The sequence below is a fragment of the Rhinopithecus bieti genome, unplaced genomic scaffold (assembly GCF_001698545.2).
Source record: "Rhinopithecus bieti isolate Rb0 unplaced genomic scaffold, ASM169854v2 scaffold_13710, whole genome shotgun sequence".
Taxonomy (NCBI): domain Eukaryota; kingdom Metazoa; phylum Chordata; class Mammalia; order Primates; family Cercopithecidae; genus Rhinopithecus; species Rhinopithecus bieti.
In genome coordinates this window covers 162323-185457 of record NW_016807962.1, presented here as the reverse complement: position 1 = coordinate 185457, position 23135 = coordinate 162323, and the positions used below count along the sequence as shown (strand labels likewise).

The window sequence follows — 23135 nt, the reverse complement described above, 5'->3', positions numbered from 1 at the left end:
TCCCCAGATGAACTTGGGGACTCTGCACTTAGAGCCTCCCACTTGTTTATCTTCTTGGCCCATCCCTGGCAGGATCTGGGTGTTTGTTTAAGGATTCAGGGTTTGGGATCCAAGATAACCAGCGATGAGTGTCATAGGGAGTTATGCTTGTAAATGTTGAAATCATACAGGCCAGGGCTCAAATCCCAACTCTACCACCTATATGTAGCCTGTGGTATAGGCTATAGCAAGTCAGTTAATTTTCCTGTTTATAAAAATGGGGACAAGAGGAAAATCTACCTCATGGGGCTGTTAGGAGTTATAAAGGAGATGATGCACCAAAAACCTTTAGCATAATGTCTGCCATATGGTAAGTGCTCCAGAAGTGGTTAAAACTCCTCCCACTTTTCTTCCTCTCTGCATAATCTAGGGAAATCTTTGAGCCTCATTTTCCTGTTTTGCAAAATGGGGATCATGATACCTTCTTCTTCCAGCTATTGTGAGGGTTTCAATGAGAAAGGGATGTAAACACATTTGGTGGGCCGGGTGTGGTGGCTCATGCCTGTAATCCCAACACTGTGGGAGGCCAATGTGGGAGGATCACTTGAGCCCAGGAGTTCAAGATCAACCTGGGCAACATAGTGAGACCCCTGTCTCTACAAAAACAAACAAACAAACAAACAAAAACAAATAAAAAAAAATTAGCTGGGCATAGTGATGTGCACCTGTAGTTCCAGCTACTCAGAAGGCTGTGGTAGGAGGATCACCTGAGCTCAGGAGATCAAGGCTGAAGTGAACCAAGGTCGCACCACTGCACTCCAGCCTGGGCAACAGAGTGAGATCCTGACAAAAAATAAACAACAACAAAACCAAAACATTATTTTGTGACTCTCAATTCTCAGCTTCTCAGCTGAACTATATTCCCTAAATTGGATCCCCCACATCACCCCACAAGCAACTACCATCCTAACAGAGCATTTCTGTTCCCTTTTAACTTCAAATACTGCTTGGTTATGCTGGGCCTTGGGTACGGGTACCCGATATTCCAGAACAAAGGGGTTGGGCCTTGAAACCTGACCCTTACTAGTTGTGCATCTTGAACAAGCTGCTTCAGCACTGGGCCTCAGTTTCTTTCTCTGTAAATGGAAGTGATAATACTGACTTTATAAGGTTGTTGAGAAAAATCACATGTAACAGTGCATTTAAAACACAGAGCATTCTGCCCTGCACATAGTAGATATTCAAGAAATATTAGCCATTATTATTATTACCTCCAATGGTCAACCCTAACCTGGTTCTGAACAGGTAAAGAGGAGGAACCCTCTTGCTCAGGTAGGGAGTAGAAGCAAGGGCCAGTAAAGAACTAGCATTGAGCTCCTACTGAATACTGGGATGCCCACAGGGACTATCTTACTTCATCCTCACAACAACTCTTGCAAGAGTGGCATTATTAACCACATTTTTACAGATGGGGAAACTGAGGCCCGCAAAGGGCAGTTCACTGCTTAAGGTCACACTGAGAGGTCGGGTGGGGTGGAGGACTGGGATTTGAAGAGATGTTGGATTGAGTCCAGAGCCTTCCTGCCTGACTGCGAAGCTGCCTGCAGAGGTGGGGCCGCGTGGGGCTGGGTCCATGAGTGATTCAGGTAAGAGTCAGCTCTGGTTTTCCAAATAGTGGGTGGGGCCCAGCAGGAGTGAGGCCTCTCCAGGAGCATTACAATCCAGGCTGTAGCTAGGGTGAGCAGGAGGGCACATGATTGGTGTGGATAATGGGGAGGGAGCTATGTAGAGAGAAATCTTACCCCTTGTCACCAGTGGGGTATAGGGAAGGAGGTCCTTGCTGCCTTAGCTGGAAAGGGCTCAGGGCCTCGGGTGAAGCTGGACCTGTGGGACAGTTGGGGGTGCTGGCCCATGGGACAAGCTGGAGAAGGCAGGGAAACTGAGGCAGGCAGTGATACTTTTGGTGGTCATCACAGCAGATGGGTGATTGGCAGTCACTTCAATGAGGCTGGTGCTGGACCTGTTTTTTTAATGCATTCACTACTCCTTTAGATACTCATTCACTTCTTTGTTCAAGCAACCAACATTCCCTGGATGTCTTTTATCTGCCAGATCCTAAGCTTGGCCTTGGGGCTACAAGAGTGACTAAGACTCTCATAGCCTCATAAGGTTGGGGGAGCAGAGGGACAATGTGATCAGGAGTGGCACTGCTGTGGCCAGAGAAGGCACAGGGGCTTCCTAGAGGAGAGAAAGGGGAGGAGGAGGTGTGTTAGAGGAGGCCTCCCAGGGGACATGGGAGGTGCACTTGCCTTATGAGTGGAAGCTCACCATCTTGAGGACTAGCATGGTGACACCAGTCCCAGACATTTAGAGTATAGGCTGTGCAGTAGGGAGCAGGAAAAGGTGGCCCTGTGCTGTTCTCTCTTTCCCAGGTCTGGTGCAAGGGCTGCCCCAGACCTCTCCCCTATGTATCCAGCTGTATGCTGGGGCAGTTGCGGGTGCTGGCCCATGGGCCAAGCTGGAGAAGGTTTGATCCTCCTCATCCCCTGAGGCGGATCAAACACAAGAAACCCAAACCCAAATCCAAATCCCACCCACCTACTCATGCCAGCTCCCCTCCCTGGGTATTACCACCAGCGTTGACCCAGAAAGCTAGGTGTCTTCAGTACCTTTCTTCCCCTAAGCTCTAGTGCTAATCAGTCACCAAGCCCTGGCACCTTTGCCACCATTTCTGTCATCTGCCTTCTCCCCACTCCATGCTCTTGGTCCTGCCCCATCCCTGGAGGGCTGCCCTGGCACCCTGCCTGCTCTCTCAGACTCCATCCTCTCCTGTGTTGAGATCTGCGGTGCCGGTCACAGAGCCTGGCTGCAGTGAGGGCTCAATTGCTCCATGCTGGAACTGGACCAGTCTTCAGAGACCTGCTCATTCTGTTGTTCAAATGGGGAAACAGAGGCCCAGTGAGGCCTAGAGGCTTGTCTGAGGTCACACCATGGAAGAAGTGACTTGAACTCACTTCTGATTCTGAGGCGAAGGCTCTTCCCATCAGTGCCAGGGCCACACAAGTGTTTCTTGTTTTGAGTGCAGATGGGTGGCTTGGAAGTCAGCAGGAGGCACAGGTGTGGTGACTTGATGGGCTCAGGGCCCAAAGGGAGGGAGGGCCTGGGAGTGGAAGATGGAACCTCATTCAAGCCCATCTCTCCTTTCTTCTCACCAGAAACTCCCCCTTTCTTTGGACAAGTGGACCCCTCCACCCTGTCCCCATCCCTTTTGCTGATAATCCCATCTCCTTGCCCTGTAAATGCCAGGGGGCACTTGGTCTGGGGAGGTAAGAAAGGCTGAAGCCAGTCCTGGCACCCTGAGAGCCCCAGGCCCTCTGCCTGCTCCACTTCTTCTCCAGGTCTGCCCTGACTTGCTCTGTCTCCCTAGGGCAGCTGGCTTTTGTCCCAGGGGAGCATGGGAACAGCTTGGGTGAGAATGGGGGAGGGGCTTCCCAGCAGATCTCACCTTTCCCACCTGGCATAATTTCTACCCTGCACCCAGCAATGCCCAAGAGCCAGCACAAGAACCTCTGAGCCCTCTTGCTGGCCTTCCCCACTGTGGGGCCCACAGGATGGCTGGGTGTGCTGGAGTAACTGAGGGAGATGACTTGTGGGTGCCAGGACCAGGGGACTTTGGGTGATTTTGGGCCTATTCCTTCCTCCTTCTAGGTGTTTCCTGAGCTGGAGAAAAGGAAAGCTGGATGCTGGGATTCTGCAAATTCGGTGGTGGATGTGAGACTAGCTAGAGCATGGACCCTGGCCAGCCCTGGAATCTGAGTTCAGAGATCTTTGAAAAAAAAAATGCCTTCTGATAACTGAGCACCTAGTACATGCTGGGCACTGCACCAGGAGATTTGTGTGCATTCTCTCATTGAATCTTACAACCACCTTCTGGGATGGTTTTTGCTATTAAGCCGAATTTGTAGATGAGAATACTGAGGGCTAGAAACGATAAGTACCTTGTCCAAGGTGACACGGCCAGTAAGCTTTGGAGTCTGGATTTGAACTAGGCTCTCTTGGACTGGAGCCCGATCTCTTCATTTCTGGCAGAGACCTGTGGCTTTAGAGGGCTGAGACCAACCCATGGGGGAAGTAAGTCCTTCCTGTTAGATCTGTCTAAGGAGTAGTGAGTTTTTCATGTAGAAAACCACATGCAGGCCAGGCTGGACTGCCCCATTTCTAGCCCCCTTTCTTCTCTGCGGACTGCCCCGTTTCTAGGCCCTTTTCTTCTCTACCCTTTTCTGTAGAGTGCGTTAGACCCATTTTACAGAAGGGGACTCTGAGACCCTTTCTTCTCTGCGGGGCAGGGTGTGTGGTTCAGACGAGCCTCTTCCATCCTCAGTTCTGTCCCTAAGCCCTGAGTGACCTCAGCATTGAGCATCGTCTCTGAGCTCAGTTTCCTGTCTATATCTAGTGCCACCAGGCATTAGAAACGTAAGTGCTTCAAGGATCTCGGGTAAAAAGCCGCCTTAGCAGCGATCATACACTAATTAATAAAATGCTCTTGGCCGGGGCTGGGCAGAGGAAGTAAGCGGGCGGCTGAGGTGACAGCTGGAGGGAGGGGCGGGGTGGAGCCGGGAGAAGGGGGGGGAGGGGCCGGAGCTCCGGGCAGTGTGCGAGGCGCACGCACGGGAGCCTGCACTCTGCGTCCCGCACCCCAGCAGCCGCGCCATGAGCCGTGAGTGTGACCCCGGTGCCCCGCGCGGCCAGGAATTTTCTTGGCCTCCTGGCGGAGCCTTGAATGCCAGGCTCAGCCCCTCGTCTCTCTCCTCTGCAGGGAGTCTCTTGCTCCGGTTCTTGCTGCTCCTGCTCCTGCTGCTGCAGCTCCCGGTCCTGCTCGCGGACCCGGCGGCGCCCACGCCAGGTAGGCGGCCCATCCCTCCCCACGGGAACCCCCAGTCTTGCGCCCCTGGTCTGGTTTCAACCCCCTCCCTTCCCCTCCAGCGGGCTCAGCTTCCCCTTTCTGCTCGCGATGCTGAGAAAGGGGACTGAGGCTGAGTCTTTTGGTGCAATGGGGGCTCTCTGAAGGCCCCCGGGAGTGTGGCCTGGCTAATGGGCCTTTCAGGGGAAACAGCAGAGTGGGATCTGGTGCCGGCTTGGGGAGAAGGGACAGTCCCTATCCACCCCCTTCACCTGTTCTGGGCCCCAGATGTCTAAGTAGCCTCTGCACCCAACAACCCCACTGTTTCCTATAGGGGCCTCTTTGGGAGGAAGCCGCAGGCACCAAGGGAAATGAGTTCCCTTTCTCCAGCCGCTAACCTTCTGGGAACCCATCCTGATTCCCATTGCCAATGGAGAAGGTCTCCCCTGGTGAAGACTTTGGGAGAACACGGGAGATGGAAATACATTTAGGAGCCGCGATGTGTCCTCTGGGGTTTAAGAGATCCCCACTGAGCAGATGAGGAAACTGAGGCTCAGTAGGTGCCATGATCCCCCAAGCTCACACAACACATGGTGGGCCTAGGATCTGAACTCAGGTCTGTCTGCCTCCACACACTTCACAAGGTCTTTCCACAGAAAGCTGCTTCTACCCACAATGGGCCACTCTGGGTTTCATGGGGGAGGTTGATGGGGAAATTCCGCCCCTCCCTCCCCCATGCATGTGCCAGGTTCCAGGTGAAGGAATTCAGCTCCTCCCTCAGCCAGCCTTCCTCCCCCAGCTTACTGTTTCTGTGTGTGTGCATGTGTGTGAGCGTGTGTCCCAGCTGGACATCGTTTCCTCCACCACCTAGCTGTGTAAAATCTCTAAAATGAGACCCAGAGAGGGCAGGAGGGGGCAGAAGCGGTCTGCACTTTCTGCTGTGATGCTCTAAGGATCTGGTGCTTAGGAGAGAGAGGAAAGATACATACATGGACTTTGGATCCGACCAAGTTTCCTGAAACAGAGGCTTTGGGTGGGTGGCATTTAGGGAACCCAAAGAGAGGATGGATGGTGCTCTAGGAAAGGGTTTGGGTTGAATAAAAGTCTGGTTTATGGGAAGAAGAGGAGGAAAACTCATGTGGCCAGCACTTTAAAGTTTACAAAGGTTGGTTGTGGACATCCACTTCTTTGGTGCTCTCAACAGCCCTGCCAGAGACGTGCGTTAGACCCAGTCTACAGAAGGGGACTCTGAGGCCCAGAGGGAGTGAGGCCACTTGTCTGAGTCCTCACAGTGAGCTGGTGGTGGGGAGTAGAAGGGGCTCATCAGGCTGCCTGGCTGAACCATCTTGTCAGTCCCTAGATCAGCCCAGCACTTCCTCTGAGCCCCCAGCTGGCTCCATCCAGGCACTCTTGGAATACAGGGCCACTCGCCTGTGTTTTTTTTTAGTCCATTCACTAATGCACAATGAGCCACGGTCTGTGCTATTTTGTTCTTTGCCTTTTCTGTTTCCTTTTGTATAATAAATGTTTACATGGAATTGTTTTTTTTTTTTTTTTCATTCCCAAGGGCTTATTTATACCAGTCTTTGGCTGGGGCCTGGAGACACAGAGCTGGGAGGAGCTGACAGGCCAGAAATGCCAACAGACTGTCATCCAAGGGGACCAGGGCTGTGTGGAGCTCATGGGAGGAAGCAGGGGTGTGCAGAGCCCAGGGGAGGGAGCAGGGGTGTGGGGAGCCCAGGGGAGGGAGTGGGGTGTGGGGAGCCCACGGGAGGGAGCAGGGATGTGGAGAGCTCAAGGGAGGGAGCAGGGGTGTGAGGAGCCCAGGGGAGGGAGCAGGGATGTGCGGTGCTCAGGGGAGGGAGCAGCTGCCTCTCAGTGCGAAGAATTGTGGGAGGCTACTTGGATCTGATGACATTTGGACTGGACCTTGAAGGAGGTGGCGGGTGGGGGAAAGAGTAAGAGACTCCACCGTGAAACACCATAAGGGTAATTGGGAGCAGGAGGCTGAGAATGGATGCATAATGTGGGGATGAGACTGGAGGCCGGAAAGCCGGTACCAAGGCTCCTGCAAGGATTTAGGAAAGAACAAATGACAGGTGGAGTGCAGGGGTAGAAGGTCTGGGTTGCCCTCATATTTCCAAGTCTGCAAGTAAACTGAGGGTCAAGCTACTTGGGCATCTGCCCCAGGAAGCCAAAGCCTGTGTTTTGCCTCTAGAGGCAAAGGAGATGAAGAGATGAGGGCTGCACTCACCTGAGAGGGCACGCGGAGGGAGAGAATGCTGCTTTCCCTCTCTGTTAGGGGAGGAGATGGAGGCCAGCCTGGAGGCAAGGCTGTACCAGTGAACCCTGAATCCTCAAGTACTTCCCCTCTAGTCTCTGGACCTGACTCAGTGCCCATCTTCTAGATGGAGATAGGGCACAACCTGGCAACTAGAGCTGTGTGCCAGGCAGAGGAGCCCCAGGCCAACTGACCCGGGCACATGGGGCAAGATCCCAGCCGTGCCAAGGCTGCCCAGGTGCCTGCACCTGCTCTGCCAGCACCAGCTGGGTCTGTGGACCAGGAGGGGGCTTCCTCTCCAGCAGGCTCTTCCAGCTGCTGGGCCCAGTTGTCTAGGTCTGGTGCGGTGGTGCTTAGGTATGGGAACTGGGACGCAGGCCAGACCAGTCAGGGTCCTCCACCCTTTTATTTTTCCTTCTGGCTGCCAGGTCCCCAGAGCCTCTCTAAATATTATTGTTTAGGGGATTTGGGTCCTGCCTCTTCACTGGGCAGTCTTGCAGCCTAACGCCTCCGCATCCTGGAGGACCTGGTGTTCCCTGGCTGTGCCTGTCCCCTAGTCACGCTCAGTCCTGGACCTGGAGCCCTGACTTTTGGGCTGGGGGATGTTTCCTTGCCCAAACCCTTGGAAAGGTTCTGGAACCAGGCAGTCCTGGACAGTTCTCATCTGTGGGGGTGAGGACTAGCAGCTTGGCCTTTCGGCCGTGTGTGTCTGGCATGCAGTGTGGTGTGCTGGTCACGTCTGCCTCCACGTGTCTTGGGGACTCAGTGAGAGCAAATGGGAAGGTTCTCTGATGATGGGACAGTTGTGGGAAGGTTGTACTGATACAAATAATGGAGAGGGACAGATTGGTTCTACCCAGAGTAGAAGGCCTGGATGTCGAATGGAAGGCCTCCTTTAGCCCGCCTGCTGCACCCCCTTCATGGGATATACAGAAAAATGAGGCTCCAGAGGTGGGAGGGACTTGAGCAAGAATGCACAGCCAGTAAGAGCATCCGCTCTCTAATACAGCTCTCCTGAGCAACTACTTGGTGCCTGGCCCTGTGCTGAGTGTGGGGGACTCAAAGTGAATTAGATTGGTGCCTGCATCTCCCTGGTTCTCTTTCTTGATGAACAGGGATATCCTCCACTGAGCGCAGAACTGAGTTGGCATGAAAACATGCAGGATTGAAGTTAGACCGAAGGAAGGCCTTCCTGTATGAATACTTCCTAAAGGTCTGGTTGTGGCAGGAGATGGTGATCCCCCTGGGGTCCTGGTTTCATTCGTTCTGGATTTTCAAGGTTCACTTTGAAGGAATGTGACAAATCCACCTCACCTGGGTCATCCCCAGTCTGTGCATCAAAGCGACTCTCCCTTTCCATCCCTTCCCCAAATCCAGTCCTGGGCACCTCCAGGAGGAGGAGGAGGAGGAAGTTTAAGTCTTGACTCCGCAACTTCAAAGCAGAGGGATCTGGGCAAGCCTCCTGCTTTCTCTGGGCCTCACATTCCTCATTGTGCAATGGGGAGTCTCACCTACCTCTCCTAGGGAGTGCTGGGGAGATAAATGAGTGTTGGTGTGGAAGGTTGTGGACTTGGTCAGCTAGAGCCCTGGCTTTCTGGCTGGCTGTAGTTTAGTGGCACCCAGTCTCCTCTCTGCCCAACCTGACACCCTGGGGCACTAGCAGCAGACCCACTGTTGTCCTTCCTGGGAGAACTTTTCCTGTCCCGGAGCAGCTGGTGTTTATGGAAAGAATGTGGGGAGCGGGGGGAGGAGGGGGGAAGCTGGACAGGCTGGCCTGGGAGGGAGGAGCCTCAGCTCTGTGCAGCTTCTCTTGGCGGGGAGGGTGTGGGCAGCCATTCCAGCTTCAGCGTCTGGAGCTTGTGGCTTTTCTGCCTGCCGAGGCAGAGCTCTAGGGCCACGGCGGGAGGCCTTCTGGCTCCACCTCAGACAGCTGTTGAGGGTCTGGAAGATGAGGGACTCCCTTTGGTCAGGGTGGAGGTGGCCAGTCTCCTGACTTCATTTTATTTATTCCACGAACATTCGTTAAGCTCTGGCTACCACATCTGGATCCCAGACCTGGGTTAAGCCCCAGTTGTGTGCATAGCCTGTACTGGGGGAAGAGAAAGCTGGGGAAGGGAAGGGGTGGGAGTCCCTTCTCCTGGAAGCTTATGGTGGAGAAAAGCAGGTTGAATTGGAACCCGGAGCCAGGACAAGGGAGAGTGGGAGGAGGGAGTGTGGACATTCGGGGAAGCCTTCTTGGGGAGGCAAGGCGTGGGCTCAGCTGATTTGGAGGAAATGTATTAAGGAGGCTAACAGCCTGGATAAAGGATGGAGACGCTGAGGGTTTGGGGCTAAGGGAGGGGCTGGCGCAGAGTGTTTGAACTGCAGGGACCTCTGGAGTTCATTTTGAGATCTCTGCTGTGGCAGGGATGGGGAAATTGAGCCTAGGGGAGGCCTAAACCCTGTGCCCTTAGAGTGGTAGAACTGGACCCTGAGTCCTAGAGGGCCTTGTGTGCCAGGGTTGGGAGCTGGGCAGTGGGTGCTACAGGGGCTCATGGGCAGTTGAGAGAGGCCAGCAGGAGGGGCAAGAAGGAGAGTTCCAGCAAAGGTGACAAGTCCTTTCTGGGGGGACCAGAACTCTGAGCCAGCACAGGGGCTGATCCAGAGGACTCTTGGCCTTTCTGGGCCTGTGGCTGGGGGAGGCGGGGGCTGGGGTACTGCCAGGCCCTTTCCCTGGATCCTGCCTGCCAGGTTCGCCTGTGGCTGCCTGATAAAGCCTTTTTGTCCAGCCTTCTTCCCCCGACCCCTCCCTCCTACACTCCTACTGGGGCCATTGTGGGGCTGTGGAGAGTTGCCAGGGCTTAAGCAAAACTATTTGCATGATTCTTGTGGTCCTTGCTTGTGTGTGTGTGTGTGTGTGTGTGTGTGTGTGTGTGTGTGTCTGTGAGGTGGTGTTTCTGTCTTCGACGTGGGGACTAAGAGGACTCTGCTGCCCCGGTCAAGCCCTGTGCTGTGAAGTGAGGAGACTGAGACCAGGGCAGGGGATGGGGGCAGGTCTTGCCCAGGGTCATGCTCTCTGATCCTAGCACCCCAGTATTTCATCCTCAGCTGCTCCCGCCTTTCACTACCCTTTTGACCTGCAATAACCAGTTGCACTAAGAATACATGTTCCCTATAACGTTGGCTCTGAGCCCAGATAAGGAAGTATGTTTGCAGAAAGGAGCCCGGCGTTTTCTGGGTAAGGTCAGAGATGGAGCCTCCTGCCAGGAGGTAGGAGTTTTTGGTCTACCCAGCTCTGTTCTGTTTCCTTGGCCAAGTTGTCACCTCTCCCTGAACCTCAGCTTCCTTCACTGAGCAGTGGTGGTGGGGGTGATAGTGGATCCTTCTGAACCTGAGGAGTCTGTAACTTTGCTGCTAAGGAATCACGGAGGCAGATTTAGCAAGGGCGTGGTGGTCTGAGGGATCTGGGTTAGATGCTGAGAGGGACTTTCTCACAGAGTTTCTGCAGGAGGCAGCAGGGCGGACGCCAGAGCTCCACGCACCCTCCCAGGAGATCTTTCCGGTCCTATCTCTCCTATTCCCTTGGTCTGTGACCTTCCTCTGGATCCTAGAGCCCAGACCCCACCCTGATGCGGGCCAAGTCTGATTCCATCAGGAATGGGGGCTGAGGCAGCTGAGACCTTGGAGTCCCCCTCCTTCTGCACACCCATCCTCTGTCCCCAGGGTTCTGGAAAACTTCTTTCCTTAGACTTGACTGCTGAGGCTGTGGGGGTGGACTGAAAGTGAAGGGATGGGCATTTGGTCTGGTGAGACTTGTGGGATGATAGGTCTGGCTTTCCCTTTTGCTGGCTTCAATTTCCCCATCTGCAATGTGGGCATAGTGATACCTGCTCTTCTCTACCTTCTGCAGAAATGGAGGGGTGGTGAGGGATCTCGTTTTCCTAGTGTTCAGGTGCTCAGAGCCTGGGGTGGTGGTCTGGGAGAAGTCCCTCTCCTCATCCTTGTCCCTTTTCTGACTGCCCCCCCGCCCCAGCCTGCCCTTGCTGCTGGACTCTGACTAGGCAGGAAGTGAACACTCTAGAAGCTCGTGGCTGCGGAGTTTTATCAGCTCTTTCTTAACCTTCAGTGTCACAGCCGGGGCTCTGGACTCTTCTTCTGCCGCCATTTGGTGGCAATAGGGAGGGAGGGGGCACTTCCGCTGGGGGCCTGATGTGGGCTAGGCTGGAGTTGCAGAGCAGGGCGTGGTAATGTCAGGATGGGGTCTTTATGTTCACAGAGGTGGGAACGGTGGGGGGCTCTTGGGGGAACCCTGGAGCTCTGGTACCCGGTGATTCAGGACGGAGCTGCAACTTAAGTCTATGCCTCTGGCCCCTCATTCCCCCATCAGGGGCTAGATGGGGGTTAGGAGGCCACCCTAGCATGGTCTCTGACCTCCATTTCTCACCCACAGTGAATCCCTGTTGTTACTATCCATGCCAGCACCAGGGCATCTGTGTCCGCTTCGGCCTTGACCGCTACCAGTGTGACTGCACCCGCACGGGCTATTCCGGCCCCAACTGCACCATCCGTGAGCTGGGCCTTCAGCCCTCACTCCTGCCCTCTTGCACCCTCCTGTTCCCTGGGCCCCTTCTCCTAGACCCTTAATTCTACCCCTCCTCTCTGGCCATGGCCCTGTTTCCTTCCTTGCCTGGCTCCTGGTGCCCCTCTCCTTGAACCTGGCTTCAGCATGAGCTCTCACGCTTGTCCACCCTTACTCCCTGCTTCTGGGTTCCATGGTGAGGTCTTCACCACGTGCCCTGGCCCTGTCCTCACGCCTGGGTTCTGGCTCTGTTATTTGTCTTGCTCACAAGTTCCATTCCGTTACCCACTTCCCTATAGGCTGCTACCTCTGTTCCATCCCGACCCTTGTCCTCAGTGCCTCATCTTCCACCCTGGCTACTTCTGGTCCTGCTAGGAGGGATGAACTGAGTGACTCCCATTGCTCCTGCAGCTGGCCTGTGGACCTGGCTCCGGAATTCATTGCGGCCCAGCCCCTCTTTCACCCACTTTCTGCTCACACACGGGCGCTGGTTCTGGGAGTTTGTCAATGCCACCTTCATCCGAGAGATGCTCATGCGCCTGGTACTCACAGGTGGGTGTGGGGCAGGGCCCCCTGACCTGGGGGAGCAAGCAATCCTGCCAGTCCTTTTGAATTCTTGACATCTGATAAGGGTAGTGGGTGGGGAGAGTCTATGATGCCAGATAAAATAAGCCCCAATCCAGGAGGAGGCAGGAACTGGGGTGGAGCTGGGGGTGGAAACACCCTTGTCACCATTATTTTTGCTGTCTGCAGTGCGCTCCAACCTTATCCCCAGTCCCCCCACCTACAACTCAGCACATGACTACATCAGCTGGGAGTCTTTCTCCAACGTGAGCTATTACACTCGTATTCTGCCCTCTGTGCCTAAAGACTGCCCCACGCCCATGGGAACCAAAGGTAAAATGGGGTGAGGAGCTGGACCTGGGGATCACAGGAGGTGCTCAGTTCTCCTCTTTGGAAAAAATCAGGCAGAAGAACAATTATTGACCCAATTCTGCAGATGGCTAGACCAAAGCAAGACATATGACATGTCCAGAGCCTGGGCTGAGAACAGGAAAGGGCAGCACAGGGTCTTGCCTGAGGTCACCTAGAGTCAGACTGATGTTTCCATAGTTCCAGGGTGCCTCTTTGCTTGATCCTTTTCTAATGATGAGTTAGGTCCCGCTGAGGTGGATGTGACTTGGAAGTTATGATGTAGGAAAGAATGAATAGTGAGCTATTTATTGGGTGCTGTCTCTGTGTTTGGTTCTTTACAAATGTAAATAGTTTTACATGCTTCACCAGTGTAAGGTACAAATAAGTCACATTTTTTTCTTTCATTGCTCAAGACTCCACTTAGCCACACTGGCAGGGTTCTTCCTTGTAAGACTTTCCCATGCCACCTGCAATTATCCAAAAACCTGGGATATTATTCATTTCAGACCCATCAGTTCATTGTCAAGTACAGAGAGGACAAGAGAGGCTCATTAGTCCACTGCTTCTATACTTCAGTTCCTGCCACATGGTGGCACTGTTGAATGCCAGTCCTGTGCATCCTCATGGTTGTGTCCTTTTTTGGGTTCAAAACCTTGCACCCCGTCCCTGCTTGGGGCACTACTCTGATGGTTTTCAATCACATGGTTAGCTGCTATTCCCAAAGCATGACCGTTCTACCAGGATAGCTAGGTCTTGCCAACTTTACTGAAATCAATGCTTGCCCAGTGTCAGTGAGTGATGATTCCAAATTACGGTTGATGGATCACTCCTCTAACTTCCCTTTTGGTGGATTTTCTTTAAGGGTACTTGATATTTTTTGCTGCCAGAGGAACCCAGTCAGCCATCTTAATCCAAATAATTTCCATTGATCTTGGACCTTCAACATCAGGGCTCACATCTTGATGCATTGTGAAGAGATGCCTTTACCAGAACTTAAAAAATTCTATTCCTTTCTGTGAGGGCATTGGGTGACAACTCATTTGACACTGACATAATTAAGGAAGGCCTCTCAATACTTATTCTAAGGATGACTTGTCTTTATGCCAGACATAGAAAGATTGGCATCATTTAAAATAGGTTGACAGGGCCAGGTGTAGTGACAAACGCCTGTAATCCCAGCACTTTGGGAGGCTGAGGTGGGTGGATTGCTTGAGCTCAGAAATTCAAGACCAACCTGGATGACATGGTGAGACACCTTCTCTACAAAAGAATACACAAGTTAGCTGGGTGTAGTTGTGTGTGCTTGTAGTCCCAGCTACTCAGGAGGCTGAGGTGGGTGGATCAATTGAGCCCAGGAGGTCAAGGCTGCAGTGAGCCAGAGTGCAGAGTGGCACTGCATTCTGGCCTGTGCAATAGAGTGAGACCCTGTCTCAAAAATAAATAAATAAATAAGTAAAATAGGTTGGCAAACTACAGCCTGCAGGCCAAATTCAGCCCACCTCCCCATTTTTGTAAATACTTTTATTGGAACACAGCCACATGCATTTATGTGTCATCTGTGACTGCTTTCCTGCTACAATAGCAAAAACTGAATAGATGTGACAGGTCCGTATGGTCTGCAAAGCCTAAAATGTTTACTCTATGGCTTTCTCTAGAAAAAGCTTTCTGACCTTTGATTTAAAAAAATTATACCCACTGGTTCTCTGCCATGCTTACTTATCTCTTGCAATCCTCAGATTCACTGTATCAAATGGGCATCATTTGCCCCTTTTTAAAGATGGAAAAATTGACACTCAGAGAGATGAGATGACTTATCTGTGTTCACACAGCTAGCAAATGGCATAATCAGTTGCAGACACAGGCAACCTTGACTCAGGTGAAGAGAGTTCATGTTTGTTTTTTTCTGTTTCTTTATTTCTTTTGGTGAAATGTTTCATTATGGAAAATTGCAAAGATGCACAAAAGTTGAGAGAAAAGCAGAATGAACTATGTACCCATCTTTCAGTTTCAACATTTACCCACAATTTCTTCATCTTATTTCATTTCTGCCCTCTCATACTTTTGTAAAGTATTTTAAATCAAATTCTAAAAGTCATGCCACTTAAAATTCTAAGAATCATGCCACTTCACCCATAAATACTTTGAGGGTCTTTTGGTAGAGTGAGTTACTTGGTGGTGGTGGGGAGGTGGTCCTGAGGAGGCCACTCTGGGCTTCCTGCTAGAGCCAGTTTGCCTGGTGAGCCCAGATGTCCCTAGGGCAGCAAGATCCAGATAGGAGAAGGTACTGCTGTTTCCTATCCCCCAACCAGGGAAGAAGCAGTTGCCAGATGCCCAGCTCCTGGCCCGCCGCTTCTTGCTCAGGAGGAAGTTCATACCTGACCCCCAAGGCACGAACCTCATGTTTGCCTTCTTTGCACAACACTTCACCCACCAGTTCTTCAAAACTTCTGGCAAGATGGGTCCTGGCTTCACCAAGGCCTTGGGCCATGGGGTGAGTACCTAGGAAGGATTCAGAATTGCTCTGGACCTAATTTGGCACACGCATGTCATCGATAGTGGGCCGGAACCCTGGTGACCTGAGGGAACCCCTCTCTATCCACAGGTAGACCTCGGTCACATTTATGGAGACAATCTGGAGCGTCAGTATCAACTGCGGCTCTTTAAGGATGGGAAACTCAAGTACCAGGTAGTGCTGGGCCAGGGGGTAGGGCAGAGGGAAGGGTCTCCCATGGTCTTCCCTGGCAAAGACTGCTTGGGGCAGGGCGGCTCTGGTCATGTCCTGAGAGGGCCAACCATGGGAGTGGGAGGCGTGTGCCAGGAGTGACAGTATACCCTGGGAGGAGGCAGCAGGTGTGAGAAGCCAGTGAGGAGCAGACGTGGCCTCCCATGTCAGCCAGGGAGGTGGATTTTGGAGCTCAATAGGAGATGAACATTTGTAGTCTGCGTGTATTTATTTAATTATTCCATAATATTAATTGGACACGAGAGTATACCTGGCACAGGTGATTGAGTAGTGACCATTATAGTTATGGGCCCTGCCCTCAGAAAACCACAGACAAACTCTAGGATGCTCATTCTACGAGGGCTTTTGTCTAAATCAGAACTGTCCAACAGAAATATAATGTGAACCACATACATAGTTAAAATTTTGTAATGTCCATATTAAAAGAGGGAAACAGAAACAGGTGAAATGGATTTTAATAATACATTTTACTTAATGCAATATGTCCAGGTGATTAGCATTTTAACATGTAATCAATAAATTGTTAATAAAATATGTCACATTCTTTTTTCATGCTAAAGCTTCAAAATCTGGTGTATATTTCACACTCACAGGACTTCTCAATTTGGATGTTCAGTTTTCACTGGAGTGATCTAATCTGTATTAAGATTTCATAAAATGTACAGCTGAATAAGTAGAGTAACATGTCCAACTTGTGACATGTCCGACTTGTTCCATGCATCCTTAAAGGTTTTCCAGTAGCTGAAGTATCAGTTTTAAAATTCAAATAGAAATTAAGAAAAACCTAAATAAATAAATTAAATAAATTAAACTAAATAACATAAATAAAATAAATTAAACGAAGTAACATTCAGTTCTCCATTCACACTAGCCAAGTTTCTAGTGCTCAGTAGCCACACATGGCTAGTGGCTACCATATTGGATCATGCAAATCTTAGGCAAGCACCAAAGCAAAGTTCGATGCTGAATCTTTAGGACTAAGAACAGGACTTGGCATGTAGTAGTCTCTTGGCATGTATTTACTGAATGAATGAAGAAGTTGCCAAATAATTAGGTACACTTGTAGCTGCCACCAAGGAGAAGCTGTGAGTGCCATTAGAGTGTTTGGATGGTGGGTAAAACTTCCCTAGGAAGTTACAAATAAACCCAGAGTTGCATGAAGGATGAGGAGGAGTTAGGGATGCTAAGAATGGGAGAGGACTTTCCAGGTAGAGGGTTTAGCAAGTACAAAGGCTCAGAGGTGGAGAGCAGCTTGGTGACTTGGAAGGAGTATAAAAATGGGAGCATTTGTTGAGCCTAGCGATCGAGGGTAACAATGACTTAACGGGAAGGTGGAGATGTCTGTGGGGACCGTGTTAAGGAATTCTACTTTCTGCCAAGAGCAGAGAGAGTATTTGGAAAGGTTTTAAGTCAGCTCATGATACAATATTTTTTTTAAAAGGTTTTTTTTTTTCTCTCTTTTTTTCTTTTTTGCTTGGGTGCAGTGTAGAGACTGGCCTGTCTGGGGGATAGGAGTGGACATAGGGAACCCGCTTAGGGAAAGGAGTCATAGTGGAAGATGAGGGTGGGTTGCTTGAGGTAGTGGTGGTAGAGATGGAGAGCAGGGGACTGATTTTAAGAGACATTTTGGAGGTGGAATCAACAGCCTTGGCTAAGGGGAACTGGCAGCTCCAGCAGGAGTGGGAGGGAGTTGGTTGTGGGCAGCTGGGGGTGACCCTCAACTTTAGGTTGCCAGGTGGCCCCATCCCACAGGTGCTGGACGGAGAAATGTACCCGCCCTCGGTAGAAGAGGCGCCTGTGTTGATGCACTATCCCCGAGGCATCCCGCCCCAGAGCCAGATGGCGGTGGGCCAGGAGGTGTTTGGGCTGCTTCCCGGGCTCATGCTGTATGCCACGCTCTGGCTACGCGAGCACAATCGTGTGTGTGACCTGCTGAAGGCTGAGCACCCCACCTGGGGTGATGAGCAGCTTTTCCAGACGACCCGCCTCATCCTCATAGGTGAGGACTCCAGACCTGCCCTGCCCTGGAAGGTCATGCCCTCCATCCCGAGAAGCGGGGGGCTGGGGGGTATTTAGAGGTGGAGGCTGGGATTAGAATCCTTGCTTTTCTGCTTAGTGGCCAGTAGACCTTGAGCAGGCCCCTCAACCTCTGTAAACCTCGGTCTCCAAATCTGTACATTGGGGTGAATGATGATTGTAAGGATTTATTGAGATCATGGATGGGAAGGCACCTAGCACATAGCAGGCCTTCAGAAAAATGGATGACTGTGATGGTTGATTATTAGCTGGGTGACTCAGCACATTTGATTAGCCACCCTGAGTCTCAGTTCCCCCATGTGCTGCACCCAGATGCACACTTGTGGTCCCCAGCATGTGCAGGGTCAAACTCTAGCTTGCCTTGCCTTCAGGAATCTTCATGTTCCCTTCCCTGCATGTATCTACCTTCCTGCAGTTTGGTAGCTTCTAGATGACTCAGGGAAAGGATATTTTTGTGTTCCCTACGGGGGCGAGTCTGCAACCTAAAATGTCAGATGGTTTCCTGCCTGGGAGCTTGGCCCCTGACATCCCTGTCCAGACCATGTTCACTCTGAGTCACCAGTAACTCCCTTCCCCCACCTCTGGGCACCACTGGGCCTGGCTGGTCCCAATTATAGAGCCTAATTCACTGGAGCCACAAAGAGCCAGGCACTGGGAATAGAAACAGTCACTAGAGAGAAGATAGGCTGGTTCTGAAGTTTCAGCATCCCAGAGACCTTTACCAGAGAAAGCTGGAGGCTGCCCAGCACACTGGCTGGAGATGAAGCTGTGACCAAAGGCAGGACCCTAGGGCACCACACATCCAGTGCTTCATTTAACTCCCCTACAACCTCATGAGCTGGGTGTGATTACCCTATGAAAATCAAGATTCAGGGAGGTTAAGTGAATTCTCCAGGGACACTCAGCAGATGGAGACTTGAGGTCTGGTTGCCACCAAAATTTATGCTACTTCCACTCCATCACGAAGGGGGCTCTTCTTGAATGGGAAGGGGTTGCAAGCCTCAGTATGATCTTCTGTGACATGCAAGTATTGGAAAGGGATTCCCCCTCATGTCTACACTTAGTATTCCTACTTTTGGCCGACATATATGGACACCCCCTCTTATGCCAGGCGCTGTGTCAGCAATTTCGCTGTATTCATTGTCTGCTTTTCTCAACAACCCTAATGTAGTATTGCACTGATGTTATTATTATTATTATTATTATTTTTGAGATGGAGTCTTCTTCTGTTGCCCAGACAGTAGTGCAATGGCGTCATCTTGGCTCACTGCAACCTCTGCCTCCCGGGTTCAAGCCATTCTCCTGTCTCAGCCTCCTGAGTAGCTGGGATTACAGGTGGCCACCACCATGCCTGGCTAATTTTTGTACTTTTAGCAGAGACAGGGTTTTGCCATGTTGGCCAGACTGATCTCGAACTCCTGACCTCAGGTGATCTACCGCCTCGGCATCCCAAAGTTCTGGGTTTATAGGCATGAGCCACAGCACCCGGCCACACTGATATTATTATAACGCACATTTGACAGTTAAAGAAAGTGAGGTTTTGAGAGATTAAGTAACTCAGCCCAAGCTCAGGTGGCTCGAAATGGTAAAGCCAAGATTTGAATCCAGGTCTACTGATCCCACAGTCTGTAGCTCCAGGTCAACTTCCAAAAGCCAATTTGTCTAATGGCTAATTGGCCTAAATATCAGTTTCTTTCAATATCTAGTTGCCCAGTTTTAATTTTGTTACAGAATATTCAATTTGCATCTTCTCTGGCTTTTTGCTTTCTAGCTGGTTATAGTTACAAAGGGGGCAGAGTAAAATTTATTTATAAGAATCCTGCTATGCAAGAACATATAGGAAATACGTTTTTTGAAATATATTTAGGGCTGGGCTCCCCTTCTGTCCTCAGTATTCCTTTTTGCCACTGCAGCAGCTCTGAGTGGTCTCCTTGAAGTCCCCCTCTATCACCGAGGGTGTCAGCATGATGACAGCTCTCACCAGTAAATCCTCCACTTTTCCATCTTTTGTAGTCTCTCCACCTTCTTTTAATGGGCTTCAGGAGGGAGGTCACGAGACCAATTCTTGGACACCTCCTTTGCATGTCCCGCTTAGCTGGGCCTAGAACCTCCCTCTGAAATGTGGGAGTAGCTGGTGCTCTTGTCTTGGGACCTCAGTCAAAATAGACCAAAAGTTCTATTTTCACATCCTGTTACAAAGAGACAAAATGGAAGAGGCCAACAAAATTAAACATCAACAGCAAGGCCAGGTATGGTGGCTTACACTTGTAATTCCAGGGCTTTTGAGAGGCTGAGGTGAGAGGATGGCTTGAGGCCTGCAGTTCAAGACCAGCCTGGATAACATAGCGAGACCCCATCTCTTAAAAAAAAAAAAAAAAAGCTGAGTGTGGTGGTGCACGCCTGTGGTCCCAGCTACTTGGGAGGCTGAGGTGGGGGGATTGCTTGAGCCCGGGAGGTCCAGGCTGGAGTGAGCTGTAATTATACCATTGTGCTTCAGCTTGGGTGACAGACCAAGACCTTGTCTCCAAAAATAAAAATAAACATCAACAACAACAATAAACAGACCAAAAGCAAGCATTTCTCATGAACTGGCCTGCTTTCCAAGCTGGGCATCTAAATCACTGTGCTTGGCTGACCTTATTTCCAATCCTTCCCTGCCCAGGGGAGACCATCAGGATTGTCATCGAGGAGTATGTGCAGCAGCTGAGTGGCTACTTCCTGCAGCTAAAGTTTGACCCAGAGTTGCTGTTTGGTGTCCAGTTCCAGTACCGCAATCGCATTGCCATGGAGTTCAACCATCTCTACCACTGGCACCCCCTCATGCCTGACTCCTTCAAGGTGCGCTCCCAGGAGTACAGCTACGAGCAGTTCTTGTTCAACACCTCCATGTTGGTGGACTATGGGGTCGAGGCCCTGGTGGATGCCTTCTCTCGCCAGAGCGCTGGCCGGGTAAGCCCCAGAGGAGTGCTGGTGAGGGCAGGTGGGCTGAGGGATCCAGCAGACCTGGGTCCAAATTCCAGTTCCTCTTCTGTAAAATGGGGCTAATGTCACTTCTACAGGGCAGTTGTAAGCATTCCTGCATGAATTCTTTGGTTCATTTGTTCATTCCATAACACCAGACATTTACGCCAGGTACTGGAGATATAGTGGGAACAAGACCTATGTGGTTCTTGGCTCATCTTTTAGTGCTCACACCCTAGAAAGTGATGGCAGTCATATGACAGCTAACAGCATTCGGGCCCTTACTGTGTGTCAGGCACTGTTCTAAGGGCTTCTCCTATGTTATCAGAATTCTAAGAGTGTGCTATAAACCACAGTACAAAAACTCACCATGCTCTGGGAATCAGGGAGGGACATCTGACCCAGAGTTGTGGGTTATGGGAAAGAAGTGATGTCTGAGCAGAAATTGGAAGGAGGGATAGAGATTTCCCAGGGTAAGAGGTGGTGTTAGTGGCAGGGGATGGCTGTGTTCCAGATAGAGATGACGGCATGGGTGAAAGGCATGAAAGTCAGAGGACATGGCAATTTGAGGAACATAAGGACATTCAGGGTATGGTAATATATGTAACGGTGCCTGCCTATGGTGTTTGTTAAATCATAAGCCTCCACTATGGGCTGAATTGAGGTTCCCCTAAGGTTCATATGTTGAAATCCTAACCGCCAGACCCTAGTATGTGACTGCATTTGGAGACAAGGTCTTTAAAGAGGTAATTAAGTTTAATTGAGGTCATTAGGGTGGGCCCTAATCCACTGTGACTGGTGTCCTTATAAGAAGAAGAGATTAGGTCACACACACAGAGGGAAGGCCACATGAAGATGTAGGGAGAAGACAGCCATCTACAAGCCAAGGAAAGAGGCCTCGGAAGATACCAAGCCTGCCAACACCTTGATCTTGAACCTCCAGTCTCCAGATGGAGGAAATAATTTCTTTTTTTTTTTTGAGACGGAGTCTCGCTCTGTCGCCCAGGCTGGAGTGCAGTGGCCGGATCTCGGCTCACTGCAAGTTCCGCCTCCCGGGTTTATGCCATTCTCCTGCTTTAGCCTCCAGAGTAGCTGGGACTACAGGCGCCACCACCTTGCCCGGCTAGTTTTTGTTTGTTTGTTTGTTTGTTTTGTATGTTTTAGTAGAGACGGGGTTTCACTGTGTTAGCCAGGATGGTCTCAATCTCCTGACCTCGTGATCCACCCGTCTTGGCCTCCCAAAGTCCTGGGATTACAGGCTTGAGCCACCGCGCCCGGCCGGAGGAAATAATTTCTATTGTTTGAGCCACTCAGTCTGTGATACATTGTCATGGCAGCCCTAGCAAACAAACACATTCTCTTTCCCTGCAATTCCCAGCCAACTCCTTCCTCAATCTCCCCTTCTGCACATTCGGAAGCTCCCATCTGCTTCATTGCAGTCTCTGGCTCCCCTGTTGCCTCCCAGTCCTCTGCTTCTCTCTAATCCTTGTCCCTAAACCCTGTCATGAAGTTGTGGCATACATGGATTTCCATTTCCTTCTGATAATTTGACTGAAATTAGCTTTTGCTGCCACAGGTGGGCAGCTGCTGGCTGCTTTATGGCCTCTTTATGGGTTTCTTTATGGTTCTTTGTGGGGACACAAGACATGATCAGAGACAGTAACCTTTGTGTGAGGCTGGACAGTTTTCAAAGCATTTTCAAGGAATGACCATGATGATGTGTGTGAAGAGCCCTGGCATCGTACCTGGCACAAGGCAGAAAGACCACAGAGATGTATTGACTCTCAAGATTTTTTTTATTTTAAAATAGAGATGGGGTTTTGCCATGTTGCCTAGGCTGGTCTTGAACTCCTGGGCTCAAGCGATCTGCCTGCCTAGGCCTCTCAAAGTGCTGGGATTACAGGCGACTCTCAGGATAATAAGAAGAGTGAGTGATGTTAAGACAGGCTTCCCCTGATAACCATTGTGCATGGCTACCCTCTCAGGGGTTCCCATGTGACCGATACTGAGATAACAGCTTTGCATAGTTTATCCCATTTAAATTGACCACAGCCATATCAGGTAGATGCTTTTCCCTTCCCCATTTTTACATATGTGGGAACTCAAACTTAGCTCGAGGTCCCTATGTTAGTTTCCTTAGGCTGCTGCAACAAAGTACCACAAACTGGGAAGCTCAGAGCAACATATGGAGGCTAGAAGTCTGAATTCAAGGTGTCAGCAGTGCCATGCTCCCTGTCAAGGTTCTATGCCTCCTTGTCTTCTGATGGTGGCCGACAGTCCCTGGCATTCCTCGGCTTGCAGAGGCATCGCTCCAGTCTCTGCCTCTATCATCCTGTGGTGCACTCCCTGACCTTGTCTTTCCTCATTTTATAAAGACACCAGTTATTGGATTGGAGTCCACCCTAATCCAGTAGGATCTCATCTTAAATTGATTACTTTTGCAAAGACTTCATTTCCAAATAAGGATGCATTCACAGATGCAGAGAGTTAGGACTTCAACACATATTTAATATTTTGGGGAACACAGTTCAACCCTCAACAGCCCCACAGCTTGTAAAGCTGTAATTGGCACCATCCTCTGCTTGCTTTGCTCATATGATTTCATTCAACCATGCCTTTCTTTTTTGCCCAATTATAGTTGTTCTATTAAAATGACTATCTCTTAAGCATGAACGTTATTGTTTCATCCTAAGCACCAGAGCCTTCTTTACTTCCTTCCTTCCTTCCTTCCTTCCTTCCTTCCTTCCTTCCTTCCTTCCTT

General features: G+C 50.7%; 1 protein-coding gene and 1 long non-coding RNA gene across 4 annotated transcripts in view; both read left to right on the top strand.

Annotated features, from left to right (window-relative positions):
- LOC108537104 (uncharacterized) overlaps positions 1-4556 on the top strand; it is a 39485-nt gene extending 34929 nt beyond the window's left edge. The window contains exon 4 of the long non-coding RNA XR_001887711.1: positions 3688-4556. This is a non-coding gene — a long non-coding RNA (uncharacterized LOC108537104). The remainder of the gene's footprint in view (positions 1-3687) is intronic.
- Positions 4557-4614: 58 nt separating this feature from the next.
- PTGS1 (prostaglandin-endoperoxide synthase 1) overlaps positions 4615-23135 on the top strand; it is a 23737-nt gene continuing 5216 nt past the window's right edge. The window contains exons 1-9 of one of the 3 annotated variants that reach the window (XM_017884244.1): positions 4615-4696; positions 4796-4882; positions 11590-11706; positions 12130-12270; positions 12472-12615; positions 14943-15124; positions 15236-15319; positions 17129-17375; positions 20076-20362. In XM_017884244.1, the coding sequence (XP_017739733.1) occupies positions 4690-4696; positions 4796-4882; positions 11590-11706; positions 12130-12270; positions 12472-12615; positions 14943-15124; positions 15236-15319; positions 17129-17375; positions 20076-20362 (1296 nt within the window). In that variant the 5' untranslated portion in view covers positions 4615-4689. Of the gene's footprint in view, positions 4697-4795; positions 4883-10220; positions 10410-11589; positions 11707-12129; positions 12271-12471; positions 12616-14942; positions 15125-15235; positions 15320-17128; positions 17376-20075; positions 20363-23135 lie in introns of those variants that run through there. The other 2 variants (XM_017884246.1, XM_017884247.1) reach the window with 2 other exon arrangements.